The sequence below is a fragment of the Epinephelus lanceolatus genome, chromosome 18, assembly GCF_041903045.1.
Source record: "Epinephelus lanceolatus isolate andai-2023 chromosome 18, ASM4190304v1, whole genome shotgun sequence".
Lineage (NCBI taxonomy): Eukaryota > Metazoa > Chordata > Actinopteri > Perciformes > Serranidae > Epinephelus > Epinephelus lanceolatus.
The window spans coordinates 23,815,743-23,838,814 of NC_135751.1; the positions used below are offsets into that span (position 1 = coordinate 23,815,743).

A 23,072-nucleotide genomic window follows, 5' to 3' on the forward strand; every position below is an offset into this window, starting at 1 on the left:
CATTTGGTCAATTTTCCTGTCAAATTCAATGAATTTCTGTCAGCCAGATTTTTGGTTAGATGCCTCCCCAGGTATTAAACCTTTGTATTAACGTGTATGTTGTGTATTGTTTGTTGTTTACAGATTTTAAAAGGTAACAATTCTCATTTATTAAAATTAAGAAACGTTCCAGAAGCGTTGGAAATTGTTAGCCTTTCAAAATGTAGTTTCTATTAGGCTGACGTCATCACACGACGCATGACGTCGACAATCTGCGCCGGGGAGGACGGTGAGCGATGGCGGTGTCTCAAGCGAAGCCAGGGAAAGAGGGCGATGACTGCTCATTGCTGCCTTTAGTTCATGACATTATCAAATGGTAAGAATACCGTCACGTCCATGTGTGTTATATGTTTATTCACGGCTCTGTGGAACCATATTTGTTAGTTGTAAACTGCCGTTTCGATGGAGTTGCTAAGCTAAAGCTAACGCCTGCTATCACAGCTAAGCTAACTACAAAAGCTAAATATCCAAAACAATACAACAGCTCGGAAATAACATGTGCCCCTTATCCACCTTACTGTCTTCTAGCATGGACAAAGACAACCAGGACGTCCACCAAGAGCTGGCCAAGCTGAAGACAAAGATCCAGGAGGCTCGGGAGCAGATCTCCAACATGCCCGGGGTGGACAGCAGTCCGCAGGAGCAGCAGCAGCAGCTGGCTACGCTGCGGGAGCAGGTCCGCACGAAGAACCAGCTGCTGCAAAAATACAAAAGCCTGTGCATATTTGACGTGCCTAAAGCATCGTGAACCCGGGGACTGGATTACTGCGCTGACTGGAGTGAGCTCACAGACAATACAGCTGCAGGAAGGACGTTTTGGTTTCATCCTCACCTTTGGGGCAGGTTTATGGAGGATTCAAGAGATGGACGTTCAAATGAGCGTGGACTTACCTCGGTTGCATTGATGTTTTTGAACGTCACACATTGTCTTTTTTCCCTTTTTTGTTGTAAGAATGCAAACTATTTAATATTTGTATCAAATGTAGTTTTTCAGTGCAGCATTTTCTTATCATTTAATATCTTGCAGTATTCATACTTTGTAATAAAAATGAGTTGATTAAGAACTACAGCCTTTTTAATTACCTTACTAATCCTACCCATCTTTCACTGAGCATCTTTTGGGCACAATTAAGCTAATTTTTTTTTGTGCTGCTTTTCAACTTGACAAAGGGATTTAGGGTTATACTGAATCCAAGGATGCGATAGGGAAAATATAATATCCACATTTATAAGTAAATCTGCGTGAAAGAGTCTCTATTGGACCCTCCTTTTAGATTGTTGCAGTTTGCTTGTGTGAGAAGTGAAAGAATGAACTTTAAGTCAACATATGATGTATATGTATAAATGGGAAACTGATGCATGAAATGCGCAGAACAGTCTACGTGTTAGGGTGTGCAGTGTTTCATGTAACTTCACTGTGTTTTGCTTGAAAGGAAAGAGAAGAGGAACACAGACTATGAAAGTAACAAGTGGTTTTATTTTCTCTTTTATCCAAAAAGTAGACGCAGACATAATAAATACACATTCAGGTTTGTTCATAATGCAACAAATAATGCAAGTTCTACCATGTTTGGAAATAAAAATAGGAAAATGTAAACATTATTTTTCTCAGGTATCTCTCTCAGTAAACTAATGCAGAGGCAGATTTTACAGCATTTCCATGGCATCTACTGCATCACTACACTAGGGACAGGTCTATGACCTGAGCCACTTGTCCCGTGTGTCTCATCACATTTTGGATTACAGTGTGTTACTGTGGCCTCAGGGACTCAAGTCTACAGTTTTCGGGGCTTGTGTGCCCCTGTATGCAGAATGGCTCGCTGCAGCTCTGGAAAGTCTCACAGAAAGTCTTTTGCACAGGCTTAGAAAATGTCAGCATATGACGCAGCCTTTCTCTTTGGCCTGGCTGCCTCCTATAGCTTTCTCCTTTATGTACATCAAGTCACTGTGCACGCTGGGTCTCCGTGCAAACGGCGCCACAATCCCATACGCGTTCCCGTCTTTGCACTTCTTGTTTCTGAAGGACTTTCTGTGGAGCATCTCGCTGTACTGCACGGAAACTTTGCAGTGCCTGTCGGGGCTCATTTCGTTGGGCAGCTTGGCCATGGTAAAGAGAGTCTGAAACATTTGGTCCACGTTGGTGTTTTTCTTTGCTGAGATTTCAAAGTATGCGCAGTGCTCCTCTCCGCCGACCAGCTGCTCGATCTCGTCCTCCTGCACCTCACGGTAAAAGTCTCTGTCACACTTGTTGCCGCAGATGACCAGCGGGACGCTCGCGTTCTCCTTGGTTTTGTTTCGCAGGCAGGACTTGGTCTCGTAAATCTGACGCTTCAGGCGCTGCACCTCCTGGAAGGAGTCTCTGTTATCCAGGCTGAATACCAAGATGAACACATCACCTGGAAAACACAAGGGAAGACAGTTTTAGTGACACATAGTAAAAACATTTCAATAGCAGCTAATAAACTCTGCAGCATGCTGTGGGATTCTAGTTTTAAAGCTCAACTCACCGGTAAGTATTGAAAGCCTCCTCATTGCAGGGAAGGGATGATTTCCAGATGTGTCCAAAATGTCCAGCTGATAAACATCTCCACGGATGCTGTAGAGTTTCCTATGAAAGTCCTCAATAGTAGGTGTGTACTGGTCATCGACCCTCTCGTTCAGAAACCGAGAGATGATGGCTGTCTTCCCAACTTTAGTGGAGCCCAGGATCACCATCCTGTGGCAGTTCTTGGCCGGTATGTCAAACTCATTCTCGGCTGGCGACATTTTCTTAATCATGCTCGCAGCAGATGCACCCGGAGGTCTGCGGTGCTGTAACAAGAGATACTTTCAAGTCCCTTTCGGTGATGTGAGGGGTCTAACCTCGCTGTGTCTCTGAAGCCGGAGGAGAGCAGGCTGGGGATTTATGGGGGAAGTTTGCCGCGCCTCCCGAGTGCGTCATGCGTCACGCTCCAGCTTGGGGAGCTGGAGCAAGACCCGATATTATAATATTACTATGGATGTTTTTGTGCGTCAGCCCTGTCCACCCCTCATCAACAGAATAACAGGGAAAACAGTTTTCGAACAGAGTGCCTTTCTGTTGAAACATTTCAGTACATTTCTGCGTAATTACCATAATGTCATTTGACAGTTATTGATTCACAACAGTTGTTTACAGGCACAGTGTGCACACAGTTCCTTGTAGTGTATACATGATATAAACCAAAGAGTTTTAATGCATCAGACAAAGGCATGCACGATCTTACACTAACCTATTGTGTAGCTGATGTGCATGCACCTCAGCAGCTTTTTTTAGGTAGAAGCAGGCACATTAAGCAGCAGTCACTCACATGGCTTGCGAACAGCAGCTTCACCTGCTAATAAGTCAGCAGGAGAAAGCAGCTGGAGTATGGGAGGTGAGGGGAACGCAGGGGGCGCAGCGGTACACGCAAACACACATGGAGTGTTATGTTTTTGCTCTTATGAATTTCATGCTGCCAGAATGTTTCCCACATGCATGACCGAAAGTGTCAGCCTTTTAAAAATGCTGTATAACCGTAATTAAAGGTTGATATGTTATTGATAGATTTGTTACTGTTTTTTAATCGATTTAACTGTTTTTATTATTCATTCTTATTTTTCATGTGCGTTAGTCTCAAGTTGTTTTACTGTTCATCTCTGAAACACTTTCAAATGCCCTAACCTGTAGGTTCTGTGTAAATAATTAGAAACAAAATAAGGTTACTCTGATAATTATTAAATGCCAAATTTGTTATTTGCAAACAGAAATATCCCAAATTACTTCCTAATGTTTTCATTTTTTTCCTCCTAGAATTAAAGACTCCTCTCAGATAATTCAGTTTATTATGTGTGACATGTTTCCTTCTGGGCTTATTTGTTAATTTTTCTTTATTAACTGGAGTCCACCTCCATACTATGAAAAATATGTGCCTTGTATTCTTGTATGCCTGGAAAATAATATATGTATGCCATGTACTGAGCCTTTCAAACCAATAAAAATTTGAATTATACATATTAAAGAGGAGGGGGGGGGGGGGGGGGGGGGGGGGGGGGGGGAGTGACAGGCTTTTGGGAATTTTCTTCCCCAAATCCTCTGACTTATTATAGGCCTACTTTTAATTCCTCTGTATGTTTGTACCCTTGTTTTATTTTCTTTGTGTATTTACTTATTCATTCATTTATTTATATTGTTTATTTTTGATGTAATTATCTTTTTAAAAAAAACTGTTATTTCATATTTTTCATATATACTAATGTCATTCTTATTTGTTTTTCACACACACACACACAATATATTTATATAATAATAATAATAATAATAAAATATATAAATTAATTATACTTAAATATTACACTTAATGTCACAGTCTTCAGTAGTAAAAAAAAAAGCATAGGATGTATGCAAGTAAATTACATTTTCCTTTATTTAAGGAAAAAACTGTAATTTGGATTCAAATCCATTTTAGAGTAACCGCCAAGGTATATAAGGTATGAGGTATATAAATAATTACATTTAGAAGCAGTGGCACTGCTACTGTCCAGATCCTTACATATTTGTATGGATATATTCGTCTTCTAAAAACAAGAGCTTGTCTCCTCTATCTCACATCATCATAAACGGAGGCAGCATACGTACAAACGTCACAATGGCAGAAAAAATTAACCTACACCAGAGTAACAGCTGGGTGTAGCGGGTTCTGGGAGCCATCCAGTCCAATTTGTATCGACTTTCTCGTAAGTGTTAATCAAAATACCCCACCGACCGTCTAAAGATAGAGCCCACCTTGTGACTCAAACTCTGCTCATCCACTTTACCACCTTAGCCATTTATCACCTTTTACTGATCTTCTCACCTGTGAATCAGTGTAGAGGGAGAAAATTACTTCTGAAGGACACAGTCTGCTGAGTGACTCATGTGTTACTCGTGCTGTTACTTTATGGTGATTATATTCTCATGAAAACATTGTTGTGAATATTACGTACCATCTCTGTCAATTGACGCCTTTGATTACTCCACACTGGACCTTTAAAGGGAAAAGAACCTTAGACAAACCACACAGTTATTAAACACTTTGGAGGGGCTATTATGATCACAAGTCATAATAGATTATTCTAAGGACAGACAGCAGTTGATGCTTGATTGGTGTCAGTGTGTCAAGAGTTTACAAAACCACATTATCACTGGATTATGTTAAAGTGAGCAGCAATGTTTAAAAGGTTGCCATTTAAATCACTAACTGCTCCTCTCCATCTTCCTCTATATACTTAACCTGAAATGGATAATCATATTTTGCACAATATCCACGACAGTTCTAAGAAAAGTGTAATCATAAGTCTTGGTATTTACCTTGATTTCATGTGAAACCTAAATTCACCAACACTGATGACCTTTTTTTTCAGCCCTCTGTAGGGCATTGGGGATGAAATCAGATAGGTGTACTTAAGCCTGGCTGTTCAAAGCTTGAGCAATGGGTTTGTATAACCAGGGTGGAGAGAACCAGTGCTACACCCTTCTCTATTGGTCAGTAATTAAGCCAGTGTGTTCCCAGCGATATGTATAATAGGACACGTGCATAAGGGCTTACTCAGCAAGACACTGCCTGCACATAAACACGATGGAGGGAATATCATCCATAGGGAAACACATCCTTACCTATCTCTGTGCATTTTTAGATAGTTGTTGTACATTGGATATTTTTACCTTATGCACTGATATGCAAAACACATTTAAGCAACTTTGCATCTGGCACGTGTCCAGAGAGGTTATACAATGAATTTAAAAATATCCCACAAGCTGCTGCAAAAAAATATATTACTGATAAAGCAGGTTTTTTTCTTCTTGGTAACAGCTGACATTGAACAGGTCATGGCGAGAGCTTAGCTGGCAGAGCTCCTTTATTTGCTTATTCAGAGAAACAACATTTTCACTGCGAGTTTTCTTGAACCTCAACAGCGAATACACAAACCCTGGCTGCTGACCTGACAGCAAGCTCAGGGTCAGTCCAACAAGACACAAACACACACAGAACAGTAGTGTCTGTTAGTCACAATCTCTTTGTCAGTGTGCATCCTGATTCTTGTCTTCAGTCTTGAACCATGTGTTTGTGTCCTGGCCCCTGTTAGCAGCCTGTTCTGTTACATAGCTGGACCTCGACACATGCACTATCCTGGCAACGTGGCCCTCAAGCAGAGTAAGCACACCAGCTGCAGCCCACTCAGGCCACGGCCAATCATACACATTAGACTAATTTCCTCCGCAGCCATGTTTGCCTTCATCAGTTAGAAAAGAGGACAGACAAGACTGGAAAAGACTGTGAGGACGCAGCGTCTTGCAGCTGAAGTAATTTTTTTAAAAAGTAATTTTTTTCCTGTAAAGAAAAAAAACGATATAATAGGACCATGCTTTGTCTCCTGATCATTGAAAATACCATAAAGGCTGAACATTCAGCTGCTGCAGCCTGGAGAAGCAGTCACACACTCTTTTGGCTGTATGGGAGCCACAGAAATTTATTACGCTTTGTGGTTTGACCTTATTTGCAATTCTATGAATCAAACATTTCGTGTCTGAAGCACAAAAACAGCAGAGGAAACACATTGATTTCACACACAGCAGTGACGTGTATCTGGTATGAAAGCACATATGTTAGAAATCTGATTGCAGACAGAACAGCAACATTTCTGGCGTCATGTCATCACCTCTGCTCCTTGTGATGGCATATCACACATGAACAGCCCCGTGTGCGTAATTGTGTGCGTGACACATTATCAGTTAGTGAGAAGTCTAATTTTAAGGAACACAATGCACGTGTGCACACACATGTGCCTGTGTGTGTATGATAGTGTGTGTAGGAGCTGATCCATGTTGATGTGCATGGTTAGGCTTCTGGAGTTCTTTTTGGCTCGTGTCACAGAGGCAACATGGACCAAAATGTCTGCATATCTAAACTAATGTTCCTATACGGTGAGGCCAAGACAGTCTGCTGGGTTTACTCATTTTTCAGAATAAATTTTTACAACACATGAACAGAAACTTTATATGCTCCCAAAACATCTCCCACATAACACAGACTTTTACATTTTTGTCTTGTTGTAAAAAAAGTTTATTTTTTGCAAAACTAATTAACTACAAATTTGAATAATTCACACGTTATACACATTTTTCAGGCAGACTTGGCAAAACTCCCATAACTCTGAATCATTTGTGTTTCCAGTGCAAGAATTGATGGCATTTTGCCTATTGGTGGTGCTACTGAAACATAATCAGTTACAATGGACATAATTCAATTATCATGATGCTCTTTTTTGGATGGAATTTGCACAATGAAACTTTTTACAAAGCCAAAAAAGTCCTAGAAACAACCTTTTGGATGTCTACGAAAATATCAGTGGCAATCCCATATCGCTGTGTAAGCTATTATGCAGATTGAGACCTTGGTGCAGATTTTACATGTATATTTTTAACAGTATATTTCCACCAAGTTGTTGACGCACATCCCATTATTCTGCCAGGTGCATTAGCGAAGCTAAACATAGACTTCACCTGATTCAGCACAGGTGTGGACCATGGAAAAATCCTGGATTACATCAGATGCATACATGCTGACACAAATAAACAGCTTACATGTGCATTTTTCTTGGTACCATTGTTCTAAATATGACATATAGGTTTGTGCAGCCTTGGGAGAGGTTTGTGCTTCCTGAGTACTTCCTATGCCAGAATGTGCTCTTTCTTGGTATCATGGGTGTAGAAGCTGGGGGGCGTGGGGCAAAGGGGACACATCCCCCTCAATATTTAGTAGCAGAGGATGGTTATTTGACAAAATCAAAGACAGAATGATGCAGTAATGACACACTTTGGTGAATAAAATGCAGGAAAGTAAGTGTGAGTGTGTTTGATGCTCAGAATGTTCTGGCAGAGGATGCCCAACCTGCCTATTGCAAGCAGGATTTATAGTGGTGCGGTAGACCCTACGGGTCCATGTCATTGGTCCGACAGCCCATTGGTCCGATATGTGATTGCCACTTTCTTTTTCATTTTAACCCACAACATGATCTTTTCCTAACCCTAACCAAGTGGTTTTTGTGCCTAAACCTAAGCAGACCTTAACCACAGGGCATCATGATGATTTTGGATCAACGGGACTTCGGAACAATGGGTTTAATATGGTCAGAACAATGGGATGTCGTTGGACCAATGGGTTGTCGGAATAATGGGCTGTCGGACCAATGGGCAGTTCCCGACCTTACACCGTAGCCTACACACATTGCCTATGCCGTTGTGAGCATTTATACTTGTGCGGTGGTGTCTGTGTCACTCTGCAGTTACACCTCCAAAACACTAGTTGGCGGCAGAGGTTTCTGTGAAGTGCTGTAAAGTTTAGTTGATTCAAAACTGTCTTTTTTTAAACCCGTTTTCCAAACAAATACAACATGCTAACATTATTAGCACAAGCCTATGGCATTTTACATTGTATAAATTAGCCTAGTGGCCAGTGATATTTTACTCTTCTCATATAAAACCAGGAAGACAGCAACGTTTGACAAGGGTAACCTTGCAAAATTCTGCTCCATTATAACTCACAAGATTCACTGACAAAACAACTGTCTTATACTAAACATGTTTGCAAACAAATACAACATGCTAACGTTGTTAGCACAAGCCTATGGCATTTCACACTGTATAAATTAGCCTAGCGACAAGCTGAGATTTCCTCTGCTCATATGAAACCTGGATAAATCACACCCTAAACTTAAAGTGCTATTTTAGTGGAGGCTTTACAGTCTTCCCAATTTATTGTTTCTTATCTTTGAAATGAAAGTAAATAAAAGTTTTTAGTTTCCACTGAGGGAAATGGTTTCAGCTTACAAAAATAGACAGGAGGTCTGCGACACTGCAGCGTGTAGTTACATTTCTAATGTTCAAACAAAACCTACACCCTTGCTTGGTATAAACACTAAGGTAAACTGTGACAAAGAGTAAGTTCGTTATGGATTTGTTTTGGGCCTCCAACTCAAATCTCTGACCAGACAGAATAACAAAACTCCAATAAATGAGCAGTGTGCCTAAACAATCGCACTGTACATCAGCTCCAAGTCATTCAAAGCTCAGCTGGACTTTGGACCAAAACAAAACGATCCTCACACATCACACCTATTTTGGCCTTTAGAAATTATAATCCATTTTTAAAGTTATTTTAATCACATACAAAGCTCTCAACTGAGCTTCTCATACTGTGCCCCAAACAGGCCCCTCAGACCTGCTAGTCTGGGTCTTCTAAGAGTCCAGGTTAAAGACAAAGGGTGACCGAGCCTTTTCAGTTCTTGCTCCTCGTCTTTAAATCTCATCTGAAAACTTACTTGTACAGATTGGTCTTTCCTGACAGTTGATAGACTTATTGTGTATATGGAAGTGTATGTATTTGCAACCATGTGTTTATATATGCATGCTCACAGGTATATATGTATTTAAGTGTATAATATAATGCTGATGTAGGCATATGTATACGCTTATGTTTTATTAGTATCACTTTTGTTCTGTATTTTCTTCGCCTTGGAAATCACTTTGTGCTTTCAGTTTGACAAGTGCTCTACAAATTAAGTTATTATCATTACTATTATTTATTTATATAGTTATTTGCTGACATGCCCAGTTTGCTCGCTACTATCTAACTACAAAAATATAATTGAGTTAGTCTTATGTAATGATGAGGAACCTACAACTCTACTCAGCTGTTTTTATTGGAACAAATTCTTAAAAATAAATTTTTATGTCCCACAGATAGATAATTTGCTCAAACTAATTATTCTCTCTATAGAAACACAAGATAAAATCTGGCCGCATAGACATGAACCTTGATTAATTCAGCTTCCCTGGTGCATGAGGGGCCATCTGATTTTGTATGCCGAGGGAAGGAGGGGTCATGCTGTGTTTACATGGCGTGAGGCTCGGGGCCGTTGCGTGTCAGGCCGGGCCAATCTTGTAGAGAAGGTGTTGAATGAAGCATGAGCCTACCGTTTCCATTACAAAGGCTTCAGGTTTCGGAGCCAATTAGAGCTCTGCCCCGAGTTCAGGTGCAGTTTGCCAACCCCCTGTATGTTTTGATAAACTGACAATCTGTCAACTGTGTTATTGTCCGTGACACGCAACCTCATGTCGGACTCCCTGCATGACGTACTACATGTGAAGCAAAACACCACTCTGTGTGATTTTAAGGCAGACATGCACAAGGCGGGTGACACTCTGTAGTATTTTATGTCCCTGGCCTGTTTATAAGAGTGTGTTGGGTACCAGTTTCATTTCACTCACTGAGGGAGACGGAAGCAGAAAATGCTGGTGTTAGATCTGTCAATGTAATTTTAGCATTTTGCGAAATGAAGGTGGTGGAAGTCTTTTGTTATTAACAGGTTGTTAGAACTATCATCTGTGTATTTTCAGATTCCCAGCCTCTTTGTGTGAGTTATCATGATTTGCCATTGGTTGATAGCCTCACATGCACTGAACAGACGGTGGTTTAGAGGGTTCTCCTCAGCTGACCCGTCTGACCTGTGATTTTTCTGAACAGGTGGTTATTTTGCTAATGGACTGAAGAGCAGCGAATGCACAGACAAACATCTCGATTATACGGACCTGGAGACCTGAACTCACCTTACTAAGTTGGAGGGATGTCAATCAGATCAATATACATGCTCGCTTCATGAAACAAACAGAAGGACGGGTTAATCCCCAGCATCCAAGCACAAAGAGCAGTGATACTTGGCATCATCTGCAGGTCAGCCATAGAGGATATGTTCTTGGGAAATACAGTTATTTGCTTTCTTGCTAAGTAAGATGAGAGGATTAATACCACTCTCATGTCTGTACATTAAATATGAAGCTACAGCTGGCAAACTCAGCTAAGCAAAAAGACTTTAACCCTTTTAAAGCTGGGTCGACATCCATTTTCTTGTGCTGCATTCAAATGCCTTTCACAAGCATTCAAACCATCCAAACCTGAAGAAATTTGTTTGAACTCTTTATAACACACAGGAAAAAAGGCAATTAGCATTATTAGAAAATTATCAGTTATTATTTAATTATTTTTTTAAATTACGTGACAGAAAATAAATATACATATTATCTAGTTTTTAATAATTTTCTATTTTTTTTAAGTAATTTTCTTGTTTGTTTTTGTTTTGTTTTTTAAATTTTCTGTTTTGGCTTATTTTTGGATAATTTCTTAATTATTAAATTTACTTACCATATTTTTTCTTTTTTTTTTTAATGAAGTCAATCTGCTCAGTTTTCAAGGAGTTAAACAGTAAGAAACAGCTAGCTTGATTCTGTCCAAAGGTAACAACATCTGCCCACCAACACCTCTAAAGCTCATCAGACAGTACCAAAGGGTAAAAACAACAAAAAGCCATTTAAAGGGGGATTATGTGAGGGGTGGGGACCAAAACAAAGCTAAAAAGGACAGAGAATATTGGACTTATTGTATCAGGTGGCCAGGAACTTGACTCAAAACTAATGTAAATCTTGCTTAATGTCAGCTGGATGTGTAAATACGCAACCTTTTAACCCTTTAAACCTGAGCTAGGGGGCTTGATTTCTTTAAAAATAAAGAAAGAAAATCAGCAATTTAACAAGAAATGGCCCCAGAAATAAGAAGAAATTATAAGAAATAAGTGAAAATAAAAAAGACCTCAAAAGAGGCAAAAATATTTAAAAGAAAAAAAGAAGAAGCAAATGACCTGGAAAAAAAAGCAAAAACTGAATATACATTTTAAATATTATTAAACATATTAAACATATTAAATATAAATATTTTTTTCTATAAATGTATAGCTAAATTGATTACATATAGTTTTTCAAAATAAATCAAACCAATTTGCTGAACTTTCCATGTCTTAAAAGATAACTTCAGTATTTTTCAACCTGGGCCCTATTTCCCCATGTGTATGTGTGCATATGATTCATAGGTACAACTCGTTCTAAAATTGGTTCAGTATTGAGGGAGGCGGATGCAGCCGGGAGCCGCAAAATGAGCTAAAATGGTAACGGGGGCAAATGCGTCCCGTATAAGTTTGTGCATTAAATGTGCTTTTTTCGCCACTGACCAGTTCAGATCGCCAGCACTATCTCTGTAAATAGCATACTAAGCGTTTCCCTTAGCTCTGGGCTGTGACGTCATTGTGCGAGAGCTTTGCTTGTTGCCGGAAGAAAACAGAGGAGCCATGCTGAGCGCCGCTCAGAGTGGCGCTGGTTGTCCCGGAGTACAGTTGAGAGTTTTACTGCATCGATTGAAAACAATGGTTTGTGTTTGTGCTTATCTGAATTGCAAGAACAGAATGTCACGCAACACCTCGTACAGCTTTCATAGGCTGCCTTTGTCGGACAGCGAGATGCTGAAGTTGTGGCTAGTTGTGCTACAAATGGATGCTAACACTTCTGTCCAGACACTGCGCCTTGCAGACCATCGGGTCTGCAGTTCTCTCTTCTCCCAAGATGACTACTGCCAGCCGAAGAAGAGAAGACATCCAATCCCGAAACACTTCTTCCTCAAGAAAACGGCTGTCCCACGAGTAGAGAGAGCTACAGACACAGTGGAGCAAAGCTCTCGTGAGATGACATCACACACAGGCCAGAGGTGAGGGAAACACTTAGTATGCTATTTACAGAGATAGCACTGGTGATCTGAACTGGTCAGTGGCGAAAAAAGCACTTTCAATGCGCAAACTTATACGGGACACATTTGCCCCCGTTACTGTTTTAGCTTGTTTCGCGGCTCAATACTGAACCAATTTTAGAACAAGTAGTACATATGAATCATACGCACACATACACATGGGGAAATAGGGCCCAGGTTGAAAAATACCGAAGTTATCCTTTAAGTGCTTTTGAGTGATGAAGAACAAGAAAACTGATCTTGATTCACAATTAAAGGGGTTAAATTCATTTGCCATATCAGCTTTCTAAGGCAGTAAGCAGGCTCCCAGTAACGTCGATCAGCCTTGCTTCTAATTTTGCTCAGTGGCCACTTGCAGTATTACAGTGATAAAATCCCGTTGCAGCCCAAAAAGCATATTCTGCACAGACCACGATTATAAACCCTCAAAATCCAGTGTGGAAAGAACAAAACAGATTATGAACAATAACACAAACCATCATGAAACGTTTGTGCTTAAGAGCTCAATGGCTAAGGAAACATATCCTTATGTGACAAGTTGGTTTTGCTCTCACTCCCTCTCGTTGGTTTAGTTTCCTCGCTTCTGTTTCTCTTCTCGTGCACTGACCTGAACGACCAATCAGAGTGGGCAGTCGGTGATGCTGATTTAAAGCCGACTAGTGCAGACGAGGGCCAATGTTGCGGGCCACATCGCGGCAACGAGGGCCACAGATAATATTGGCTGCTGATCCTTGTTCTAAAATATGTCAGAAAATAAAAATCTTCAAATCATAGGAACTGTACGTAGTGAAAAAGAACAAAATATGTACAGCTGTAAACTGAACACAACAGTTTGTCCCCAAATTAGACCTCAGTTTAAACTCCCAGGCATTGGTGGCAGTGATCCGTGTAAAACTATTAAAAAAAAAGGAGGTTGAAATAAGACTACCTGAGTAACACACATTAAATGTTGTTTTAAGGTGGGCATCCAGCCTGTGTAACATAAGATCATTTGTTTCTTTGTGAGTCTGCAGACAAAGGAGCTCAGTGAAGAACACCTTTGGAAAATTGGCTGTAGGTGCTTAACTGTTTCCATGAGGCATTCTGCAGACTCAAATCTGAGGTAATGGTTGATTCCGAACCTGTGTTACTTCACGGTGCCGTGTAGTTGGTAAATGTGACTACCACTGAGTGATCTTATAAATGCTTAACCTCAGACGTCAGTGAGCTGCTGCCCTTTGCTGCACTGTTTACGTAACACTAATAGCTTCACGCTGAGACAAAAAAGACAGGAAGGGGGAAGAAAGGCAACAGGGAAAGGTAGCAAGTCTTTGGCGAGGATTGATTGATTTAATTCCACCTCACACACACACAAACACACACTTACACACACACTCTTAATATCAAATATTAATAACATCGGTTGAACTTCCCTCCAGGCAGTTATGTAAACGTTTGAAATCTCCCCCCTCTCCCACCCTCCAACAAATATTACATAAACTCCCTACCTGTTACCTGAGCTGGCACATGAAACATTCGACCTGGGCTGTGAGTAAAATTGTATTAAGCAATGACTCAAGTATGACACCAATGACAGCTTTTTTTCTGTTTCCACTGTGAGAATTTGTGGATGGTACCAATGGAACCGTTCTGTACCGCCCCCATTTTTGGTCCCCCCTCTGTTGGGGTACCTAGCACACAGATCTGGTACTAAAAGGTGGAGCTGTGAACACTGCAGTCTGTTGACTGGTCAATAGCGGACGGTGACTCTGCTCAGGGCTGAGTTGTGGCTGGTTTTGAGGCTCATGTAACCACTGCTCATACCGTGGAGAGTTTTATTAGACTGTAACTATAAAATGAAAGCATGTTTTGCTGCCTCTTGCAGCAGCTGGAGTTGGAGTAAAAAATAACTTAATTCACTGGGCCAACTGCTGGAGATTTTAAGGTGGAATGTTAACTTGTAATGTTACTCAATGCATGAGGTGATGACGTGAATCAATCAACACACCTTAAATATACCATATGACAACTTTTTTAAAGATATTTTTAGGGCATTTTTTGCCTTTAATTGATAGGACAACGAAGTGTGAAAGGGGGAGAGAGAGAGGGAGAGACATGCAGCAAAGGGCCACAGGCTGGAGTTGAACCCCGGCCGCTGCGCCAACAGCCTTGTACATGGGGCGCCTGCTCTACCGCCAAGCCACCGACGCCCCCATATGACAATTTTTACCATTATTGTAGTTTTCATATGACATACACTTTTAGTAATGAGTGGATCTTCAAATGTTTATATATATTAATTTTGGCTGGATTATGTGAGCTGCATGTATTCTAATCCTCATTCAGAGGAAAAAAAAGCATCGTGGAGTGTCGTTCCTGTGGGCTCCGGCAACACTAAAACCCCAGAGCTTGCCTTAGAAGGAATAAATGCACAAACCTGCTATTTCTAAACATCCCATGGAGAGAGACTCTCACTGCAGCCTGTTTTATTTTGTTCTGAAAATGTTGGCTGCAGGCTCGTTTTGTAGATGATAAACAAGGTGCAGACTGATTAAGGAGGAAATATAGTGAGTGCTGGACGGAGCAGTGAGTGACAGTACTGTTTGCGCTGGCAGCGCTAGGGTCTAGGTACCATGTCTGAAGGGTTACTTTTGGTTCCAAAGGTACCATACCGAAAGTGTCTGGTGGAAACGGGGCTGCAGTGACACCCAAAATGTTCTCCCTTTAACTCTGCATCAGCCAGTAGCAGGTCTGCAAAGGTTGTGTGTCAGGGCTATCTCACACAGTCTAACGCACACCTTGTCTTGACTAATCTGGCTAAAAGCCTTCTCATTGCTCAAAGTATCCGACAAGCATTTCTTCATATGAAGAGAAGTTTATTATCCGTTATTATTAGAAAGCTTTTTTTAAATTTTAAAGGAGGTGCTCTTTCTTACTGTCTGTACTGTTACAATGTTGGATGAAAACATCGCTAAAGTGTGAAAGAGGTAAAAGTATGTAAAAGTGATCCCTTTGAGGAAAAACCACACTTCAGACTGTTCTGAATACTGTTTCAATGGGATTTTTTTCTACTTTCAAACAAGTTCATGTCAGCTTGTGACACAGTTTTTTGTATGGTCATCTGCCCACGGCACACTACTGCAAGTGTTTGGTTGCAGAAACACAGAGATACAGAAGTTGCGGAGACACTGTCCAATCAGAGCAGACTGAGCTTTTTTGGGAGGGGAGCTACAGGCTGCTTTCACACCTGTGGTTAAGGTTGATTTTGGTGTTATCCTGCATCCTTGTTGAAATTCCAGTGACTGACAGAAGTTTCTGCAGCAGCACTTTACTGCTTCTGGAGTGTTTATAGCTCATAACTGATTGTACACATTATTAGTACTTATTATTACAGCACAGCACACAGACAGGATGGAAGGAAGGTGTCTTGTACAGTAATGATTCAGGGCTTCATACTGTGAGATCGCTGTCACACACATTTTAATGGACACATAACTGACACACAGAGTTGGAAACAATCATGACAGTTTTAACACCTTTTTAATCAGAGAAAACACCTTCACTGACGTGCATATGTGTTACCATGGTTACACGTAGGCATTAGCATGAATAGATCATGGGATATAGGTGGCCTTTGTCAGGATCAAGAGATTGCGGACAGATTTCACAATCAGAAGATGGATTTATTATAGGTTTAGCTGATGAAATCACATATGTGCTATCCTGAATACAGGTGTACCAGCACAGACAGTATGAGGAAAATGAAGAGGTTTTGGAACATTAAAGGATGTAAACATGTCCAAGTAGAAGCCAAGTATGAACCTTTCAGCATTAGAGGTCCCCTTTAACATTCAGTCCCTGTATGAGAGAATATCTCTCCAGGTGCTGCAACTCATATCAGCAAAGCAGGATTTCATAACACAAGATGGACCCCAGTAAATCATATGCAAACACACATGGCCTCCACTGCCCATTTCCTCTGTTTTTGTTTACATCTACGCTGTGTAACCAGCACCGGTTCTGACTCAGTGTGATGCCAATCCCACCAACCGCTGGGAGGGTTAGTGCTCAGCGCCAGCACGGACATTCCTACTGTTAGGCTAATAAGGCATATATGCACGTTCCTCTCGAATAATTACACAGGCAGCATGCACAGGCATGCTTACTGCACCAATACAGTGGGCTTCAAGTTGGACACATGATAGCTCTCTTAATGAAGTCTGATCAGGGTGTGTGTGTGTGTGTGTGTGTGCTGATTTGCTTTGAGAGTTTTTGTCCTTTTTTAAAGTATGAGCAGAGATGTAAACAGGAAGCTATCACATGGATTACACACACACACACACACACACACACACACACACACACATCTGCATTGAGTATTTTCTTACTTCACATTACGGCGCTTGAATTGCTAACTGACAGCAACTGTACATGTAGCAACCTTGAAAAGGTTCAGAAGGTCAGAGAAAGTGCAGTGGAGAGCTGGGTCCGAAAGCCACAGTGTTAGAAGTGCGATAAAAACAACACTGTGACCTTTGCCAAATATTAGGAAAAAAAACCTGGAGGTGTTTTTAGTCCATTTTGATTGACTTATTTTAGTCAAATGGCCAATCTGTAAAAAAAAAAAAATAAATACTGCGTCATGGAAACTGCTTGAAAAGCTGCTTCTGAACTATTAATAATACTGGATATTAGCTTGATTTCTTGAGCCCCTTCAGGAGGTTTGGAGTGGCCTAAAGCTGATGGGTGCACAGTCTCAGGTCATTTTACTGTCACGTAACCACGTATCCCACTGCTTATGTGATTGATATAAAAAAAAATCATCCTGGTTACTGTGGTTACTGTGATGACAAGACACTCTTATAATGGCGGTCTATATCAAAATCATGTCATGTATAAGCTATTAAATAGTAAATTACTCAGGGCAACTCAACTACTCAGGGTACCAGAGGTTTTTATGCTTTTTTACATGAGGAGATATTATTTTTAATAGCTAATGTGGAGTATGGATCACAGGTTTTATGCTTGAGAACTACTCAAGACCACATGAAGAAGAACCAACAATAACTCAAGGTACTTTTGACAGTTATTCAGCACACACATGCTTATGTCCAAATAAAAATTACCTTTCAATATCTATTATTAAAGCTTTTAGAACACTGAAGCCATTCATGCAACTAAAACACCTTTATTTCCTCAAGAAATGCACTATCACTACCAGTAAATCACCAGATCATTGCATTTTCACTGTTGAAGACTTTCAGTGTCTGATGCTGACAGGAGGACACAGCTCTCAGCTGCTCGCCAGGTAATTAGTCCACAGCGAGAAAAGCTGGTCTCCTGGTGTTCACAGCCAGACTCTTCACCTTTGTACCTCGCTTTGTACCACCGGCAGTGGAAGGCAGTATTGCTTCCTTATCCGATTTGGTCTTTACCCCAGCCAGTATTGGGGATTCTGCCAAATGTCATTCATGAAATCATTTCGTGTTCATTCTTTTTCTGCCCCTTGTTTGTAATGCTCACATCAACTAAGTTAAAGTTCAGTTGCTGCATATGATATCTCATATTTTCTCTCAAGGAGAATAGGCCTTATTTTTATGTTTAGAGAACAGAGTAAATAATGGTTTGGATTGAAATTCACCAGCCCACTCACTTTTTCACCTGTGTGAGTGCAGCTGCTCCATCGGTCTGCCCATCTTGTGCTCTACTTCACTATAATGCAAGAGGTCCTAAGGTTAATCATTTGGGCTCCTTTTGTATTCCATTTTAAGACACCATACGGTTCTTCCTTTGTCTTGCTTTTTTTTCCCCTGCATGATCAGAAAATACACATTGGAGGAAGAAGCACTTTTTCTTCACTTAAATAAAACTAGTAATACCACAGTGTAGAAATGTATTTGAAACTTACATATTACATACAAAAATATTACATTAAAATATACTTAAAGTACCAAATGTTCATGTATTGATTGTGCAGGGTGGTCTACTTCAGAATCAACTACCGTAACACTTCAATTACTAGCCTGGGACACCGTCTCCACATTTAAGACTAGATTTAAGACTTTCCTTTTTGATACAGCTTATAGTTAGGGCTGGCTCAGGCTTGTTTTGGACCAGCCCCTAGTTAGGCTGACTTAGGCCTAGTCTGCCGTCTGCTACTGTCATTACCTGTCATTACCGTCTGTCCTGCATCTCTCTCTGTCTTTGTCTCTCCTTCTGTCTCATTGTGTCATATGGATTACTGTTAATTTATTATGTTGATCTGGTCTGTACGACATCTATTGTACGTCTGTCCGTCCTGGAAGAGGGATCCCTCCTCAGTTGCTCTTCCTGAGGTTTCTACCATTTTTTTCCCTATTAAAGGGTTTTTTTGGGGAGTTTTTCTTTATCCGCTGTGAGTTTCCTAAGGATAGAGGGATGTCGTGTGCTGTAAAGCCCTGTGAGGCAAATTGTGATTTGTGATATTGAGCTTTATATATAAAAGTGATTGATTGATTAATTGATAATATTGGTATGTGTGATCGAAGCAGCTTACTAACGTTAGCTCAAGTATGTAGGAAAACAACTCGCTTTTATACATCCAAAGAACCTCTATTGAAATGAACTGCTTGGCAACCAGACTAGGCCTCTAATTAAGACAAGCTCTTTTTTGTTAAAATGTGAAGCCACAACAGGCTATTAAAAGGGACTGGGCATTTAATTGGGACTAGGTTTTTAATTGAAACTTTACAGAATATAATATTACTGGATTATAGTTCTTGATGCATCAGCGTGTACATCACTTTAATGTTGCAGCAAGTATAGTAGTAATTTGAATTACTTTACATACAGCTGAGTGGCTTAACCCGTAATAATAGCCTAGCATGATTTATTATTATGTATTATTACAATTTATTATCATTTATTAATATTTTGTACTAGTAAGGAGTAAATAGTACAATATTTGCCTCAAAAATGTGGTAAAGTAGAAGCAGAAAGTTGCTCAAAATAAAATTACTCAAGTAAAGTATGAAGTGTGCCTCAAAACTGAACTTAAGTACTTGAGTAAATGTATTTAGCCACACTCCACAGCTGAAAATGTAAGTGTACGTACCGTATTTCGATCAAGCACAGTGCCCACAGTGGACCTCAGCTATGTTTTGTCTAAATGCCAGGGGGCAACTACTGCTCTTAATTACCTGGCCCCAATTGTGCTGTGTAAATTGAATTGTGGTAATGTCACTTTTCATAAACGTTATGACGTAGGTGCAGACACACAGGAACAAGAACATTTTTTATGTCACTGACAAGAGAGGTGAGAGGTGAGAGATGCTGTACTGGAACAAAAATGGAACAAAAAGGGCAACCCTGCTTCATCAGCATGAACAATCTGAAGAACAAGGAGGGTGAACAGTTTCTATTTTTAGTGAGCTAATGGGTACACCAAGAACAGATGTGCAGAGAGACAGCTAATGGTCAGGTGAGTAAATGGCAGACATCATTTACTGGGGGGGGGGGGGGGGGGCAGGGACACAGCACAGGAGGAACCATAACAGATAGTACGATAATATTTATTTTTGGAATATCAACAGGGGCCGACTGGTCATCAGGAAGTTCAGGGAGACCACTGAACGGCTGTTCCATTCCAAGCTGAACCAGTCAGTGGTCATAGAGTTTTTATTTTTACATTTATGATGTCAGTGGTTACTGAATGGTCCTTAGCCATACGTTGGCAAGTCTGGCCCTTGCAGCTGCAGACAGCACAGAGCGGAAGCTGCCTGTCTGACTGGGCTAATACTTTAATATTGAGGGGATGTACAAGAAGCCCCCGATCCTTGCTCTAGTTGGAATCTGACTCAGTCATCTGATGAGTTTCCATCAGTCTTCAGTTTTTCGTTAATGTAATTAGCGAAAATAACGAAAAGAAATGTGATAGAAGATGAAAAGGAAATGTGTGGTGCAGCTCTGCTCTGATGCTTTCCGCTGATATAGGATAGGACAGTCTATTTGTTTTAGGGTTGTGAGACAACACATTCTCACTCCAACCTCATCACAATTTTGACATGCGTGGACTTTCCACGTCCACTACCACGTGCAAGGTACCATGGGTGCGTTGGTTGTTGACATTCTGGGACACCGTGTCAAGTTCTGTCTGTTACATGCATTGTTTCTTTCAAGATACACTTCTGTTTCACAGGAGATTTAACGTTTTAATAAAGTGTCTTAAATGCACTGCGTCAGGACTACACCGCAAAATGACATTATTTTTCCAAACACGCATGGTTGGGTTTAGGCAACAAAAGAAGAGGGTTTGACTTTAGAATCTTACAGGACGCGAACACCGCTCTCTCGGGTGAAACTCTGTTTGTTGGACCCATATACCACCCCACTCGCACCTTTGCTGTCTTAAATTACGTCCTTCTCCTGCCCCGTTTCCCCCTGATGCCGCCGGGCGTCGTTAAACTATAACAGCAACTGGCTATTTACCATGCTGATGTTACAGAATGCCTTTTTTCGTTGGTTTCTCTTAGAGTGAGACTGGGCTCTGTGAGAGGGTATAGGCCTGCATACCTTGGAGGCTGGTTATTTTTGCCTGAGGCAGCCAAATGAAACATTCATTTGATCATTTACACCTTAACTGGCACATGTCAAGAAGTCTTGTGTGAAAAAAGCCAGTGCTGTCTATCTGAAAATATAGATCAACTTTTGAAAATCTTGATTTTGACCTTGATTCATAGGTTCTATGTAAAGCCACCCCGCACATACAACCCTGATTTCAAAATGTCAAGTGTATGAGTTAAAAGCTTGTGTGCAGGGACGTGAAGAACAAAGGAAAGGCTCAGTCTGGGCTAAATGAAGTGTTCTTACATGCTCTCAGTATGATTAAGAAAATAAAAAGACAAGTTGTTCATGGGTGGACATAATGGGAATAAATGATCTATTGTGGTCTGTGTTGTAGAGGTTGCATCTATGATCCGCTGTACTTTGTCACCTAATCAGAGGTAGAATGAGTACAAGAGACATTTTCAGAAACAGCTCACAGAGTATGAAAATAGGATGGGCTGCTGTTTCCAAGAAATAGTCTGTCTGGGTAAGTTCAGGTAAAAAAAATCTCAGTGGTTGCGGTTGCACATAAATACAGTGCAATTATACAGGAGAAAGATTTGACCATTTTTCATGGAAACACAGGTCCACTTTTAATAGTTTTTACTGTTTAGATAAATGACTGCAATTTGAGGATTTAGTTCAGTTTGGCAGCTTGTGGGCAAACTGAGCATTTCAAAGCTTCACCTACTGGTATTTTGCCCAAAATAGCAGCACATTACACTAACAGAGAGTTGAAGGCTTGAGTTACATGTAAAGAAGACAAGGCCATCTCTGCCTGTCTGACTTGCTGCCCTTCCACTGGCACCAACTTAAATCAGTGTGCTGACAACTGGAAGGACAACTCAATGTAAATGCCACCAGAGCACGCATCAAGGCAACATTTAGAGAGAAAGAGGGAGGGACTGCAGCAAGAGTGCAGGTTCTTGGAAAGCTGTTCCTGTCATGTTCCTGTTGCTAAATGTGGCCGGCGATAATGTCTTTAGGTTATCGGAGACGAGGGAACATAAGGCCGTGCCCTACAATCTGTGTGTGACCACCTGACTGGAACTCTTGGGTTCCAAACAGTCATTACCAACAGCGGGAGCACACAGAGAGCTGACTAAATGACAGATTGGGTCAATACAGGGCTGTGTGTTAGCCTAGCTGCTGCACCAACCTAATTATGTATAATTGGTCCTAGCAGCCCGGTGTACATTAGTCCACCATGACTCTGGGGATGAACCTTATGGAGGGACTAGTGTTCTGTAATGTGAGAACGGATGAAGAGGTGAACAGGTGCAAGCATATACAGCCAATGTACATAACACACGTACACACGCCTGTATAGATCCGTAGAAACTCATACACACATGCAAATACTGAACCCCGGTGCACTCTCTTACCTGAGCTCTCACCTGAACCCATCTACGCTCTGCGTCATGGCAGCTTTTGTGTTCGGACCATCCGTCACATCTTAATTTGGCCAACCATGTTTATGGAGCCTGATAGAGATCAACATCTCTGATGAACAACCCTGCACCCAGTGTTTCTCTGACCTAGGGAAACCTGGCTACTTAAGCCTTACTAAGTACAAAGTGTACCGGTGTGTATCCTACCACACTGTGTATTACCTGGGAATACCTCGCTGTTGCTGCCAAGTGGAGTTAATTTCTTAGAAAAATAAAGCGAGTTTCAGGGATCGATTAAACCAGGGTTTCTCAACCAAGCTGGTTTCCAAAGTTGCTATGACCGCAGCAAATTGTAAACATTGTGGGGATAGGAATAAAACAAGAACAAAAAGCAATTACCTAAAGCAATTACTTA

At 40.9% G+C, this 23,072-nt stretch overlaps 2 protein-coding genes across 2 annotated transcripts; one reads left to right on the forward strand and one right to left on the reverse strand.

The window, feature by feature from the left end:
* Positions 1 to 241: 241 nt before the first annotated feature.
* Positions 242 to 1,103, forward strand: med9 (mediator complex subunit 9). The gene is made up of 2 exons (XM_033644180.1): positions 242 to 355; positions 568 to 1,103. The coding sequence occupies exons 1-2, from the start codon at positions 276 to 278 to the stop codon at positions 785 to 787; spliced, it is 300 nt and encodes a 99-aa protein (XP_033500071.1). The 5' UTR covers positions 242 to 275; the 3' UTR covers positions 788 to 1,103.
* Positions 1,104 to 1,496: 393 nt separating this feature from the next.
* On the reverse strand, positions 1,497 to 2,901 carry LOC117268030 (dexamethasone-induced Ras-related protein 1-like). Its single transcript, XM_033644179.2, has 2 exons — positions 2,547 to 2,901; positions 1,497 to 2,435 (listed from the first exon to the last, which is right to left on the reverse strand). Exons 1-2 carry the CDS (start codon positions 2,815 to 2,817, stop codon positions 1,912 to 1,914), a joined length of 795 nt encoding a protein of 264 aa, XP_033500070.1. The 5' UTR covers positions 2,818 to 2,901; the 3' UTR covers positions 1,497 to 1,911.
* Positions 2,902 to 23,072: the final 20,171 nt, after the last annotated feature.